Source organism: Cyrtonyx montezumae, unplaced genomic scaffold (assembly GCF_038088225.1).
Source record: "Cyrtonyx montezumae isolate F1298 unplaced genomic scaffold, pur_monq_1.0 scaffold_1, whole genome shotgun sequence".
In the NCBI taxonomy this organism is placed as follows: domain Eukaryota; kingdom Metazoa; phylum Chordata; class Aves; order Galliformes; family Odontophoridae; genus Cyrtonyx; species Cyrtonyx montezumae.
Genome location: NW_027071825.1, coordinates 2626715 through 2643180, shown reverse-complemented (window position 1 = coordinate 2643180; position 16466 = coordinate 2626715). Strand labels below are relative to the sequence as shown.

General features: G+C 43.4%; 1 protein-coding gene across 13 annotated transcripts in view; it reads left to right on the top strand.

Annotated features, from left to right (window-relative positions):
- Nucleotides 1-16466, top strand: part of NFIA (nuclear factor I A) — a 232024-nt gene that overhangs the window by 154522 nt on the left and 61036 nt on the right. For all 13 annotated transcript variants that reach the window (XM_065738002.1, XM_065737975.1, XM_065737984.1 and 10 more), the window contains exons 5-6: nt 2141-2258; nt 4711-4838. In XM_065738002.1, coding sequence (XP_065594074.1) covers nt 2141-2258; nt 4711-4838 — 246 coding nt within the window. The remainder of the gene's footprint in view (nt 1-2140; nt 2259-4710; nt 4839-16466) is intronic.

The following is a 16466-nucleotide window of genomic DNA, read 5'->3' as shown; positions in this document are numbered from 1 at the left end:
AAGCTTCATCAATCTTGCAGTGGTTAGGAATGCCACTGTACCCTTGGAAAAAAAAACAAAATACAGTGCTTTGATTTGGTGCTTCCCTTCTTAGGGGTGCTTCACCTGGAAGTTAGGCTTTGGTGGGCAGAGGGTGCAGAGCAACCGAGCAGAGAAGGGTTTGCAGTGAATCTGTTTGGCAAGGAAGTTGCTGAAAACTGTGGAGTGGATGCTGCAGAGAGTACCTTTATGATTGATTTCCATTCAAGTCAGACTGACTGCAGTGTGGTCATTTTTCTAACCTATAACTGCTCACACTGCAGCAGTCTGCTATCTGCAGGGTGTCTGAATTATAGCAGTCCATGTCCGTGTTACCTTTTACACAAATTACTTACACTGGTTTCTTTTTCCATGCAAATTCATCAGTTTTACAGCCTCTTGTAGCTGCTGTCAGGAAACTGTTGCAGAAAGCACAAATTGATAAAACGAGTTAATTTTACTGTGCTTAATTTTTCTTTCTTTTTTTTAACACACCCTCTCCTATATATACGGGAAGCATATGATAGTTAAGGGAAGATAACAAAGGGTTTGAGTGTTCTTGTCGTAAATTACTTCCCAACTTCATTCCTTTTAATGGTCATTCCAGATTTTTTCGAGTTTTAATAGTGTTGTGTATTTTCCATCTCATGCTTTTAAAAGTCTGTGGCTATCCAGGCTGTTCCCTTTCGGTCTCAATGACGTTCTTAAAAGATCCATGCCAAACAACAACTAATTGTCTTGTGGGGATGATGAGGCAGCTGCAAAGCAACGTTATTCCTCTGTCAAATCTGACATCGTGAGCTCCTTAAGTCTTGGGGTGAAATACTGGCCCCATTACAGTCAGTGGCAGCACTCCCAGAAGGCCTGTGTTTCAGCCCAGACGTGTTCGCTGGGCGATACGAGCTATCCTGTCTTCATTTCCTCACTCCTGCCCCATCGGACTGAAAGATTTTTTCGTCTTTGAAAATGGGCCAGGTTCTCAGACCGAAGATTAAACTTGGCTCAGCATCTTTGTGTGGCATTGAGACTGCTTCGCCTTTGTTGCTGTGAATCGGGGCTCTCAGACAATACGTTCCAGGCCAAACTTGTGCTTTTTATTGTGCAGTATGTCCTTTTTCAGATGGCTCTGAAATGTGAGAGAAAAATCATGATCTGTAATTGTCAGCTTCCCAAGTTGCTTTGTCCTGCAAATGGCTCTGGGACAGCAATAGCAGCTGTGGGACTGCATGCCCTATAGCTGCATTTTTTGGTGAAATGCATTATCCATTGACTTTAACATTAGACTCCTCCGATCCCAGAAGATTACAGCACGTGGGGTTCATAGGCTTGTGCTTGAAAACTTTAGAGAGTGTAGGAGCTCGTGATATTTTAATGGAAAACCAAGGCTTTAGGGCATGGAAATGAAAGGTGTTCATATCCCTTACAATAAAACGTAGGTGCTGGGTACCTTAGTGAGAGGTGAACAGTGGAAAGTAGTCACCAGATAATGTTTCTTTCGGCACAAATGTCTCTAGCTTTGATTCAGCTGGAAGGGAGACCGGAACAAAACTTGGCTGCTCATGGGCAGAAGAGGACTTGGGTTTCTCATCTGCATTTGTGCTTTCTCCAGGGAGATTTGTAACCTCTGTGCTTGGGGATGTATGTCACGTACACCCCAGAGGTCCTGAGGTGTGTATTTCCCTGCCTATACTGCTCACACATTATGCCAAGCACACTACAGGGATGATGCTGCCCATTTGTAACTGTACTAATAAATGCAGCGTTGTCCTAAAACAAAAGCAACAAGTTTCATTACGTGTTAGAATTATATTAATAGAAAAGCAGTGCTTAAAGAAACTGAATAGAAGTGCTGTCGTAATTGTTTTGTGTTTTTCTTTTTTTAAAGAAAAGGTCTCATTGGAGGAGTGTAAGAAAGAGTCTGTGTCATGTAACATTGTATTCTGGATAAAATTTACATTTTCTTGATTGCAATGCCAGTTTCCATTAGCATTTCTTAATTTCCACGTCCCACCTGTTCTCACTGTGAAAATAAACACACTCATGAGAATGAAGAAAATGATCTTGAAGTGCAATCCATGCCCTATTCACTTGAGTTACTGACTGCTCTCTTTTGTTTTCCCAGCACCAATAGCTGCAGGAACAGGCCCTAATTTCTCCCTCTCAGATTTGGAAAGTTCTTCATACTACAGCATGAGCCCAGGAGCAATGAGGAGGTCTTTACCTAGCACATCCTCTACCAGGTAATTTAATCTCTGCCTACTGCCGAGTTACTTGGAAACCCAAGCAAACATCATTATTCATCTGGGAAAGTAGCCATTAAATTATTTGACAAGTTGTTTGGGGGCCTCAGGATGGGAAGCTGTTTCAGATTCGCAGAGTGAATGGTCAGCTGGATTGCTGCTAAAGTTCTTCGTTAAAGCTTTCAAGGACATCAGTTATGTTGCCCTGTATAACTTCTGGGTCCTGTGTTGGGTGTATGGGGAGGAGTTCCACCGGAATTGTTGGAGTCCTGCTGGTGGCAGGAGAGAATTGGGGGCATATTGAGATGTGTTACGGGACAACCTTAAGGTAGACTTATGTGCATCCTTGATCTTAAAGTGTTATCTGTGAAACCAACATAGGTTTAGGGCCTTGCCCTATAACGAGTTCTGATTTTCAAATTGCATTTAGAAATTTGCACTCAACTATTTGAAAACTGTTAATTGTTAATGCAGATACCTGCCGAGTTTCATAGCAGTTTTGGCTTATATGACACCTACCAGACAAGGATATTTATTTTTCACCCTACCCTTTTACTTTAACCATCCATGAGATTAGATTTATAAACAAGCTCAGTCACTCTAGTAGTCTTGAATGCTATTTAAGAACCAGATTGATTTTTTTTTCCCCCACAGCCAAAACAGATCACTTATTTCAAAGACATGATAAGAAAGTCTAACTTCAGCCCAGGGTTGTTCTATGTTTTTATCTCAGTCTGCAGTGCCACCAGCTTTGCAGTAAGCAAGTACACATGTTGAAAGGCTCTATAGTTTGAATATAGCTGTTGTTTTTGTTTTCTAAAAAAGAAAAGCTTTAGAGGGATGCTCTTAGCCATAGCTTCTTGCACCTTACAGCGATGGCAAGGATGTTTTACATCTTGCACTCAGTGTACATCAGGAAGCTTGGTGACTACAATTTCCATTGCACATCAGTTGAAAACTGTTCTCTTTCTTCTTTGCTCCTAAACTCTGCACCCACCCTGTGTTCAGTGCTCATCACCAGTGCCGTTTGCAGTTTGATTGTGACTCCTGAACAAAGATGTGGGGTTATTAATGTTACTTAAGAGCTCCGTTGTTGCTCTTCTGTTCTTCTGCAAATAGCTAGCAGTGATAAGGACCTAATTATAAACAGCATGGGTAGTTAATAACTCGGTAATATGTTTGTTTTCCTCTCATTAGGCTGTTCCCAGTAAGAAAAAATATATATTTTTCTTAAATACACAGACTCAGTGGAATTATCAGGTGGTAATTGTATCGTACGCACACAATTTCCCCTATTGACACATAACAGTTCTGTAAATTAAGGAATGGACAAACCTACATTCCACGCATACCACAAGAATCGTCCTTCCTGTTTCTCACAAGCTGATTTCTTGTACCTGTGCAGAGCTTGAGGTGAAGAGCTGTGAGGTGAAGGCTGCACGTTTTTAGACCAGTATATTGGAATTGGAATCTTTTATGTCTTTTAAATAAGTTCCCTCTATGAAAGGAGCCTGTTCTCAAATGCTTTAAGTCTTAATAGAATACAGATTTGGGGTAAAAAGTGAGCTGACACAGCCTTGGAAAAGTACTTAAAAGAGAAATTCTCAGTAATGTCCCCATGCAGTCTGTACAAGTCATTACAGAGAACAGAGCCAACCTCGGTGTCTTTGGCTTTGGGATCTTCTCCCCACCAAACTGCTGGAGTCTAGAGTCAGTGACCACCAAAAACCACTGAAAGGACACTCCTGTCCCCTGGGCTGTAGGGAAGGGAGGTGTGATATCTGACAGGGGAACCCTTCAGTGCTGCTCAGACTTACCTAGTGGGGCATTTTATGCTTGGTGGCAAACACTTAGGGAGTAAAATGCTTACGCTTGTATGATAATGTAAGCACATGAATCACTAATGGATGTGTCCATCTTTTACTCATCTACACTTCTTATGGGACTGAAATCTGGGTTAATTAAATGGCTACAGTTAAAAGATTGAAAAGTTTGAAGGGATACGTAATGTGTGTTTCAGAATAAGCTGTTTGGAAAATCTGACAAAATGACTTGCATGTCATTAACATATTCATTCAAATTGCAAAAATCATGCAATACAAATTAATTTTTTTTACTGACCTCTGTGTTCTTTGAAGAATGTCCTACTCTTTGACCTACAAAAGCCTAAATGTTAAACTGTTAAATTAACACGTTTAGGGGCTCAATTTAACCCCATGAGAGGTTGTGTCTCACATCAAAGCATAGCCGTTGGAAATAAAGCAAATCAGAAACAAAAAGTGGGTGCTTGGAGGCTGGATGAGCAGGATAGCTGTGCAGGACTTGTACCTCCTCAGTGCCCTCGATGTGCTGTCGTTCCCATAAGCAGATTAGGCTCAAGCTGTGTCCCAAAAGAAGTGCCTTTGTTCCTTAACACATATATAGCATTTATTATGCGTTTTTACTTTTTCAGCTCTACAAAACGTATCAAATCTGTGGAGGATGAGATGGACAGTCCTGGTGAGGAGCCGTTCTATACAAGCCAAGGGCGCTCTCCAGGAAGTGGCAGCCAGTCAAGTGGATGGCATGAAGTGGAGCCAGGTAAGCCATGGCTTTCAGGAGCCCAAGAAAAATATTGCTGAGTTTTGTTATCAGAATGCACTGAATGCTGCATAGAAGGTGATCTATTATCAAAGTCTTGTAACTTCTTGTGAGAAAAGGTCAGCCTAACAAAAACACTGTCGTGGTTTTATTGCTCCTGCAGCTGCGAATGTTTCTGTACTGTGTCACTTCTGTATTTTTGCCAAATATCTTAAGTATTTAAATAATGTAGAGAAAGATACGCTATCTTGGTCTGTCAAAATGTCCAGATCCAATTTTGGGAGAGCAGTAACATTCGCTTGGTAAAAATGCAGTACCTGTCTGGGGTGTGCCCCACAGTTATCTTGTTTAAACAAATATCCCCAAACTCATGTAAGGTAGAAGGAGTTTCTGAGCATTATACAACACTTGAGGACGCTTAGTAATGACTTTTAAGAGACTTAGAATCTCATCTGTAATTCCATGAAGTGTGTGATTGCAGGCTTCGTATCAAAATGACCATCACTCGGTATCAAACTCCATAAGCTTTAGGAAGCAGCTCTTCTGCCTTTTCTCAGTGAGTTTTTATGTATGATCTTTCTTGCTGACCATCTATTGGGTTATGTTGAGTATTCAGCTGTCTGTCGGTCACTTCTCTTGAGATCATCTGGGTGCTTAATACTATTGCAAATCTCATTCTGGGTCAGTGCTGCATATAAGGTGAAGCTGGTGTCTCTACTTTGGTTACAGCTCAATATTCAAATATTTATTGCCAATAAAAATAACAGAAGCCTTATTTGTTAGATAAACACAGGCAGTGCTTTCATTGCACAGTGTTTAGAAGCCTCCCAGCACTGAGAAGGCCCTCTAAGCAGCCCAAAGGGTCTTTCGCAACACATATGGTTTTTTTTTCCTTTCTTGTTTGTTTGGATTTAAATTCGTATGGTTTTTGGTTTGTTTTAAAACAACACATGCTTGTTCAGGACACTGTGTATTATGAACTATACAGCACAGGAAAGTAAATTCAACCTGAACAGCATTAAAATCAGGTCTGTGGGCACTTGGCCAGCCACCTATATCCTTCATCATGTAGGAAACATACCCATAGCTTTCTCTGGAGACCCTGTCAAACAGCTGTCCTTTACAGCATGCCCAGAAAGTCACCAAATTTGGGCTATTCCAGACTGGGAGGGGACTGATTCCCGTGCCTGAAAGCCCTTGGAGGATCCCCTGCCAGCTGCCCTCTCTCCTCTAATGAAGAGGAGCCAGCTTGTGGGCCCTTATTGACTGCAGATGTGGCACTTTGGCAGGAGCAGAGGGTGGACCTGCAGGCAGACAAGTGCCAGGCTCCCCGTGACTGCCGTGCCGCCGCGGTCCCCGAGGCTCTGGTGTTTTCAGTGAGGTGCCCTGCTCCTTGGATGCTAAGGGCTGTTTTCTCCATCAGTTCCAGCCTCCAGATGATGTAAGGCATAGCTTCACCTTGTACGAAACTACTCTGCTCATGGAGCGGCAAAAACACCAACAAAAGCTCAGAGCCCATCGAAAGGAGAGATCACAACCTCCTCTGCAGACACAGATGGCTAAATGCTGACTGGTTCACTGCTTCTACATCATTGTCAGACTGAAGGCTAGCTCCCCCCAAAGTTTGGGGTCCTCTTTATTAATGGCAAATGTTCTTCATTTGTACAACAGCCAGAGGTTGGCTATTAATTTTGCTGTCACTTCTGGTGGTTTTCCCCGCATGTGGTCATCACCTTGGTCTCATCCAAGTTCTTCCTAGATTGTGGCACTGCAGTGCTGAGCTGGGCAAGAAGAGAACCTAAAGCATTACACACGTGCATGGGATAGGAATTTGAAGTACAACTGCCCATGTCCTGAGGATTTCAGAGAGGCAGTAACAAGGCAGAGAAGGCACTTTGTTCCTCATGACCTTCCTCACCACAGAAAAATCCCACATTCTGACTAGGCTTGCCTGTAAAATGGCAGAAAATCACCTTGCAACATAAGGAACTCAAGCCAGGTACCAACTAGCTATAGCTCAGATTCATCAAGCTATCTATCACTGTCGCAGCTGAGAAGAAAAAGCTTTATCCTGCCTGTGTGGGATGCACTCTAAATCTTTGTGCTATAGCCACAGCCCCACCCTGAGACTTCTGCCATAGCTTTCCAGCAGCCTCTCTGAATTCATTGCCTCGGCTTCTCTGTAAAACAGGGTTACTCATGAGAGCATGACTGGCAGGGAGACTGCCCAGAGTGCCCCAGCTCATCAGTGGTGAAGGGCGAGATGGTACTGGAGTGTCCTTTCATGCCAGGGCATCAGCAGTGTGTCACTGTTACAAGGTGCTCCCCCCACAGTAACAGAGGGACACATTCTGCCCCCCCAGTGCAGCACACAGCTCTGTGCCTTACCTCACTGACCACACGTGGGCCTGATACTGACATCTGTCCTCTGTGTTTGACATGGATGCTGTGTCTCCATAAATGTACCTTTCATGAGTCTTCAATGGGACATCTGCCTAGAAAATATATTGGTCATCTGAAAGCCACACAAATGATGTTAGCATGCATTTATTACCTGGTGACTTGCCACACAGTTCCTCTCCAAGAGGGATAGAACCCATGCTCTGTTTCAGATTCATCCTTTCCAACATCTCTCTTGTCCAGCGAAAGGCCTTGCCCTCTATCTAACTTACAGTCAAAAGCAATGGCTGTTTTAAAGTACAGAAATCGCTGAACTTCTGTATTTCGACTTTTCATAGTGAAATTCACAAAAATCTAAAGACTGAAACCATCTTTTTGTTTCTCTTGGCTTCTCTTCCATGCAGTTCGCTTTATGCTGTGTGGGATAAGGCATGTATCAACGGTGCACAGCCATGCTGGTCGTGAGGGCAGGCTGACGTTTTGTCCTGTGCTGGCAGAGCAGCGTAAGCCAGGTTTCCAAGCTCCATAATTAAACCCTGTCCTTTGGGTTACCAGCCAAACAATGGGAGGAGGAAATCAGACCAAGGAGAGGAAGCTTAGGCTTGTCTGCGGGATGGCTTTTCTGGCTGGGAGGGAAACTTCAGAGAGTGGAGCCAGCAGCCAACCTCTCAGCCCAGTAGGATTCACACCAAAGATAATAATATATCCTTTGGCTTTATTACCTTTGAGTAGACTGCTTCCTCACAGGGGATTTAGATTTACGCAGAGATAGCTCCTTGGCCTATACGCCTTGACAGGTTTAAGGGAGTGAGAGGATGAATATTCTGTCTATGTGTGTTGCATTTGCTTAATTCTGAGGTGTGCACGTGAGAAAAAGTGGTGGCTGTAATGCAGGAGCAAATGTGGAGCACTCTTATGTCTATGCCTGTGTAGAGATAGAGGGCAGAGCTCATGGCACAGAGGGTTGCAGCAGAAGGTATTGCCTGGGTTGGTGCAGGGAAATGAGGCCCACATGGTGGCTGGAGAAATGCCACACTTGAAAGAGAACACGGCACAGAAAAGAAATGGAAAAGGGGAAAACAATTTCAGACCATACAGAGGGGAAAAATATATAGGGAAAGAAAAAAGGAACAAATGCCAGGAAAATAAAGATTTGACTTCCTAGAAAGGAAATATGAAATGGAACATGTGAACTCCTCGTAGAGAGCACTCCAGGCAGAGGGTTATTTACCGCCAGCCGTGACTAGTCACTCTACATCTGTCTCCATTTTTTTCTCTTGAACAAATTCCCTTTTTGGATACTTTCTTCCTGCTTTGCTTCCCTGTGATTGCCCCTGTAAGTGGTCTTTGGAGGGCAGGCTGTATACTCAGAACATATGTGCAAACTGGCAGGAGAACAGAAGAGGACAAAACCACTCTGTGTGCTATTTAGATTAGGCAGTGGATGCTTCCCCTGTGCCTACTCTTGGGGTCTCTGTTGTGTGCAGAATCCATGCTGCACCTATTGTCCAGCCACAGTCCTTCCTCGGAGCTCTTTCTTCAGAAGGTCCCTCAGGGCTCCCAGCACCCCGACATCTGTCTCATGCGGAGACCTTGCTGGGCATAGGTCCTATCTGCTTCACCCACCAGCAACATGACCTTTCCATTCTTGGCATTTCAAACCCACAGTAATGAGCAGAGGACTCAGCCTTGTGTTTTTTACATCTAGATATTTCTTGCAAGCAAGGATATAGCACTCTCCTTATACGTCAGACGTGACAACCAAAGCGAAAACCAACATTAATTCCGTGTTCTTGTACTATACTCCTTGAGTCTCACATCCATTTACCTGCACTCGAAAGCTCCTGGGGAGCTCTCAGGCCTAGAAAGGCTGGAGTCTGCCAGAAAAGATGAATTTCCTCTCACAACAGGAAGGCTTAGGAAGTAAAACAAAGCAGACATGTTGTAAATTACTTCTGCTTTTCAAATACCTTTTGCAGTATCCTCCTTACCATTACTTTATCTCAGCACTTTCAGTACATAACTCTTGTTAACTGAGAAGAAGGGCAAGAGAGGATAAAGATGATCTTAGTAGGAAAATAAGGCAGCATCATCCTGTCTTTGAACTCGGGTACAAAGCTGGCCTGTTCAGCTCTGTGTCAGGTCTGGTGGCAATAGGGGTAAGCCATAATTAAAAGTGTACCTGTTTTAATTCCATCAGAGAAGACTGAGTTTATGTATATCAGTATCCTACCTACACATTTTTTAATGCGTTCTGTGAGTCAGTCCAGGAGTAATGTTCTCATTTTGCTCTGCCACTCATTTTGGTGTACGGCATATGGATAGTACTTGCCAGTTTTACTTCCATTGTACTTCTATAGTGTCACATGGGGAAAAAAATGTTTATAATGTAGATTTGGAGCATTTTCTTAATTTCTTTACTTAGATCTTAGGTCCCGGGACCTGTATTTCCACAAGCGAGTGTGATTCCTAGAGGACAGTAATCCCAAGGAAGGCGTTTGTCCTCCTCGAGATTTCAGAGGGAACAGTCAGCTCTGCTTCAGTTGTAGTCCTGCCCAACTTAGAGCAGTGCACCCACTTCCATACTGGGTCCTCCGTAGTCCTCCCATTGGCAGATGGATGGGGCTTCTCATGGGATGGTCACCCACCTTCTCCTGCCCCGGCTCCATCCTGCTGTTCTGATCACACTGTGCTGAGCTCTTGTGCATCTTCACCTTCAGAATCCCGGGAACCAGCTGAGTCTTTCAGCCCAAAAAACTTTCAGGAGTTAGTAATCACTCTCATGCTGCCTGCTTGAAAGACATATTTACAGTTCCAGCAGCTGATGAGGTTGATAATATTATATGAACTTACAGTGGATTAGAGTTCCCTGTTAGAGTGCTGGACACGCCTCTGATAGTGAAGATATTTTTAAAGTCAGCCTTGGGATTGCTTACTATGCCACTCAGGCTAGAACTGTTCATTCTCATGCCACCATCTATGGGACTGTCTGAAAACAATTTCTGAGCAATTTCAGTGCAGCTATAGAGCTGAGATCTTATTTTGGAGTATTCTTCTTGCAGTGGCAGTCACCCCTAACTTATGAGTGCCATATCTCTCCCTGTTGCTGGTTGTAGAAGGCAGCTGGTCCAAGCAGTTTTAGCTACTGTCCTCTGAAATCTGGACTGGGCTGTCTTTGTAAAAGACTTTCAACGTGCAAAAAAGCTTCTTCTCCATATTCACTGAATGTCTTGCAAGACTCATTCAAGAACAGATCAGATGAGTTTGCTGTCAAAGTCTGTTCAGAGTTATGTCTTGGAAATGCCAGAGAAGTGGTACAGGGGAGATTGTAGATTGTATTCTTTGTGCCCTTAAACAGAGTTGTCATCCAGCACCATGTAGAAAAGCAAATCTGTATAGCTATCCCAGCATCAGTGATGCAGAGTGCATCTGACCCGTCCTTAGGCAAAAGGTCTATAGGCTCATCAAAAGTCAGCATCACACACTGAGAGCTCAGAGAAGTTTGCAGTGACTGTGCTACACTGCTGCCAAAGATTCAAAATACTGACCGTAGAAAATATGAAAAATGTAAGCATTGCATTTAAAAATTAAACAAACAAAAAAAAATCCCATAGACCTATTTATGAAAGACATCAAGAAGGAAACATCACAGTTTCTTCTTATCAGAGAAGGTCTACATTCAGGATCCCAGCCAATTGCATTCACTCAGTATTTCCCAAACATGACATTGTGTTGCCCTCCAATTCTCAGGGTGTAAAGAACAACCAGGCAGCACACTCACATAGCCATGAAGATTGTACCTACCCTGTGTGGCAGCTTCATTACACACCTTGACTTTCTATCAGCAGGCACTGGTGACATTTTTTCCTCCATTAAACTTAATTTCTCAAGTCAGCAGGAACATTGCACAACCAGACCAACCCCAGGCCATGGTATAGTCTGTTTTTTCTAATGGGAGGTGAGAAGCAGATCAAGTTTCTCTGATTGCCAGAACATTTTGGTTCACAGCAGAGAGAATTTCATCAAGCTCATTTTTACCATTAAGCTGAAGAGCTACCACGAGGGCTGCAGCAGACAGAGCCTGTTGCCTTGTAGGTTTGCACTGACTTCAACTGTTCATTTTCTCTAAGGAGCTCTTCCGGGGCTTTGTTTAAGCTGTGTGCTGTGCCTAAGACCCATTTACCCACTTCCCCATTCCCACTCAGACCCATACTTCTTGCCTCCAACACACAATTTCCCCCGTTTCTTCCAGCCTTTACATGTTCTGCCACAGGTGAGGAGTGTGTCAAGGCTCGTGCTGCCTTTCTTGCTTCCATGACTGTACATGGAATTAAGCATGGCCCATGTGGATGCTGATGGTTTCAGGTGAACAGGGAGATGCCTGAAGTTAAATGTAGTATGAGAGCATGCTCCAGCTACTGCAAAATACAGAGCTTTTCTTAAATAATTTTACTTCCATAGAGTCCATGTGTTCCCTCATTCCCACTCTCTGCATAACAGTGTCCCATCAAAACACAAGCTGCCCAGTGGTTTTCAAGATTTTTCGTTTCTTCTTAGAGCAATAACACTTTATCAACTTCTACTGAAATACCATATCAGCTCCTTGTCACTGGCAGTCTACAGTTCCTGCCACTAAAAGTTTAATGCATTTGCAGGAGCACTTAGGCATCAAGACTTTGATATCACAATCTGTTAGTCACAGGTGCTACATGATAGGTTTGTGTTAGCACATTATAGATCTTTTATCAGATACTGTACAAAATGTGTGTGTTTCTTTGCCAGGCAATCAGAATCAGGCTGCTGCATAGTTGATGAGTTACTCACCAGTGTAAGTTGTTGTTTATTTTAAACAGAGTTTTTCCAGAACTTCACCTTAATGGATAACCTAAGCTCTAAGTTGCTAGGCCAGCACAGATCGAGAACTTAGTGAAGCCAGTTAAAATGCAGCAGGTCAGTTGTGGTGCTCTGAGCATTGTCAGTCTCCTGCAATAGTGTTCATCAAGTTGAATGATTAACACTACTCATTTGCTATAATAGACATAGTCATCTTGACAGCAAATTACCACTGGATCAATAGCTCAGCTTTTCTTTGGCAATTCAATAGCAGCATGAGACCTGTGACAACATGCCATGCTGTTGGCATTACTGTTTCTATACCATGGAAGGAAGTGAGAGGTGGGAAAAGAAATACTAATTGCAAATTCTGTTCAGACCGAAAACTTCTGCATGTTTTCACACCTCTCAAAGACTCCTTTTTTCCCTCCAGAAAGTGGACACCACAACAAGCTTGGCCCTGAGACTCAGCCTAAATTCTGCTTTCCGTTTTGAATAAAAGCAGAAGTCCCATGCAGGTGTTTGGGCACATACCCAGCTTGCTGCAGCCCCCTGAGTAAGACACCTCTTTGTTATGGTCCCAGGGAAGTCAGTCACTCAGTGCCGTGGCTCTGCTTTTTGCATCTAGCTCCAGACGTCAGGAAGTCCATCCATGAAAAATGGGTAGAGCCCTGCAGGAGCTCTCAGTTAAAAACTACAGAAAGTGCTTCACTTCTGACACCAAATTAAAGCTACGTTTTCACTGCCCTAGTGCTACCAGCAGCCACGCGTGCCATTTGCACAGACTTTAATGACCAAGCTAAAAGCAGATCTTTAGTGTTCCGCGACAGCCGTAAGAGCACTTGAGCTCATCTCTGGCTCCACATGTGGGTGCCTCATCTGAGTCATTCTTCAGCTTGATAGGAAAGATTTAGTGTGTAGAAAACTCTTCTCTGACAAAGGCTGGAGAAACACCTCCTGAAGATGAAGGGATTCCTGGAATGGGTGTGCTGCATCAATAGTCCACGTTCCTAATGTTCTTCAGATGTCCTTGCTGGCTGAGCTATGTTCTGCCACCTCTCCTGTTTAACATACACAAATAAAGCAAAGGCAGTGAAATAGCTTATACTTCACTTGTGTCACTAAGTGAAAGCGATACTCTTCCTCAGTGTAGTGACAAAAGCAGTCACTTTCTCCATCTTTTCAGCAGCGAGCTCTGAAAGCTCAAGTATTAAGGACAGAAGGAGGACTGAAGCCTTCTCAGTTTGAATATGTCTCTGCGTTTCTTGCTGATTTGAAGTCTGTCAAACACGACTCTGAGAGCTCCAGACGGGTCTGCTCTGATGCAGTTATCCTTGAAGATCATCTGATAGTGCAGCATGGGACTGTTTAATTGCAAAATGGGATTAAACGCATTGAGAGCATTGTACCTGTCTTTCCAAAGTTGAACTAGTTTTTTTTTTATTTGCTTCTGGGACCAATTCAGGATGTTGACTTGGATCTATAAACTCTTCTATAGATTAGATCTTGGTTAGGAAATGGACTGCATTCCTTTCATGTGCTGTCTTAGCAGTTCAGATCAGCAGACTTGCTTTTTGTAATGTGTTTGGGAAGCAGAAGCAATATTTTATCTCCTGGTATGCTGGTACAGAAGTGTTCAGCTTTATTAATTCTTCAGGACACAGGAAAAGTCTCCATCACCTGTGTAGGCAGTCATGGGAAAGGACCCACTGCAAAGGCTGCTCTGAACCTGGGCTTTGGAGGCAGCTGGAAAATATTAGTAGTCTTCAGAGCCAATATCCAGTACATATTGAGAGCCAGTAAATGATGCATATTATTCCAAATTCCTATGCACTCCTGCATTTTATAAAACAGATAACTAAAATACTCACCTAGCCAGACCAGTCCCCAAGGGATGCACATTTCCAAGCAGAGGACGAACCAAAAGTACAGAACTGAACACAAATTAGCCAAACAGGATGGCCAAGTGGTTGAAACAAATGGTTTTAGGACCACTGAGTGAGGACTGTGACCTCCTTTTGCATCAGTCAAGGCAACTGTGAAACTTTGTGAAAGAAGCTCACCACAAAACAGATGCTGGGCTATCTTAGGTAAATAAATTACCAAAAAATAATAACAAAAAACTCCCCTACGCATTTTACAAAGCACAGCTGTGTAAATATTGCATGAAATGGGGGAGAAGGGGAGATGTAACATACACCCTTTTTTAACGCAGAAGCTCTGCTCTTGGCACTGTTTATTAACATTCCCAGTACAACCATCACTGCACGCTGCACACAGTGCAGCTACTGTACTCATTTTGATCTTTGTTCTGAAGGAGAAAACAGGCTTCGCTTTAAGGCAGACATTCACACCCAGAGTTAAAATGTGCAATGAGGAGTGTTAGGGGAAGGAGAGAAGATGGTGCAGGAATGGGAACAGGAAGCAGACTCTATTACATCTCCTTTTCTGTTTCCTTTCCCACACTGTGTGTGCAGCACTGACCCTGGATGTTCCTCATCCACTGGTTCTGCACAAAACCAGGAGCACTCCTGAGATCTTAACTTCCCTGAGCTGGATGCCCATTGCAGTTCTCCCATTTCTCAGCAGCTAGGAGCAGCACATTTCAGTCTGCAGATGCTCACATCAAGCAGCATAGCTCTTCCCAGCTATACCTTAGGCTCACCTAGTCCAATTCACTGCCTCTGACAAGAGCTGGTAGCGGACACTTCAGGAAAGAATCTAACAGCAGGACAGCAACTCGGTGCTGCTTGTCGGAGTGCAGCCTCTCAGATGTTGGCAGCAAACAGCTTGGTTTCAGGAGCCAGAGGCTCTGTTTGCATCTTTGTTTGACAGCCTTCAGTGGAGATGTGCTCAGATGTTTTTTAACCCATTCTTTATTTTGGCTCCCACAACATCCCATGGGAGTGAGTCCCAGCTTAGCACAGCACTGTGTAAAGAAGAACCACTTCTTTTCTCCTCTTAAAATCTGTTCCCTGATCATTCTATTTGATGCTCCTATTTTATTTTTTCTTAACTGCCTGAAATAGTGAGTAAATTGTTCCCTGCTTATCTTCTGTAGAGCTAAGTGCTGCCCAACTTTTTGACCATAGTCAGTTAACACAGAGGAGCAGAGAAATAAGTGGCAGTGATTTGGGTGTGTGGCTGCAGATTCTAAGCCTGCAGAAAAGTGTGTGTGCTGTGATGAAAGTTGTATTATTTCTCCAGAGTGGTTAATTTGTAATAGTGACTCATTACTCCAGAGGTTGTGGCACAAATGCAGTGCTACCCTACCCCTCAGCTCATCCCTATACAGCCACTAATAAGTGGCCTTTGGCTTTCCAGCTCCACAAAATCTTCATCCTCTCCATCTAGTGTGCATAGTAGCTACAGCTTTCTTCTGAGTTCACTGACGCCTTCTTAAAGGCGGGCAGGTAATGCATATCATGTCCCACCTCCTCTTGCCCATGCTGCTCAGGCTGGGCCTGCAGACCTGGTGAGGTCATTCTTTCTCTTACGTCAGTGGTTGATGCTATTTTAGTGTGACATACACCAAAAAATAATAACACAAGAGGTCCTGTAGCTAAAATTAGCTAGAAAATTATAGGCTGTGTTTTGAAGTTTTGTGCACAGTCTTCAGTTGGCTCACTGGGATTTGCCTTAAGATCTTTGAACTCCAAAAAGCCAATAAGATGAAGTGGTACCTGCAGTCCTCATGTCCAACAGCAGAACTGAAGAGAGTGGGGCTATTTAAATCAGCAAGAGCTGGAGGCAAAGTCTTAGGTTCCACCTGTAGGAAGGAAATACCTTTTATTTTTAAACAAAGGATTTACAGTCAGTGAGATTGGAGAAATTGTAAATGTATGGATTATCTTTCTTTGTACTCAGTGTAACATCCCATTTTATTACACCAACCCTCGTTTGACTCCAGGAGTTTTATCTGTAATGCAGTACGCTAATGCACCACTGTGCTCCAAACAGGAGAAAGCACTTTGGATGTAGTCCAGATTTAACCCTGTCTTAGGACTCGCCTTTGCTCTGAACTAAAATAGCAACAAAGGAAAGTAGGGTATCATCCTGACTCTTCTCTAAGCTTGGCCAGTCCTTGATGTGAGGTGCGTGTTTGAAGCAAAGGGTGCTGGTCGTTCTCTTGTTTCACAGCTCCTCTGTCTCCCTCTGCCCTTTCAGCTCTTAGAACCTACATCCCTTTTCCATTCCTCGAGTGCAAACCACTTGGCCACACGTAATCTGAATGTGCTGTTCAAGAAACTGCTTGGGACTGTCAAAGTAAAGGTTCAACATCCGACATCAAAACGAGTCCTGAAAGCAGTCCTGTAATCCAGGCAGAATTGCCAATTCTGGCCATTTGGAGCTTTTAAAAATTAAAAGATCCCCAAAACAGCTGTATTTCTTATG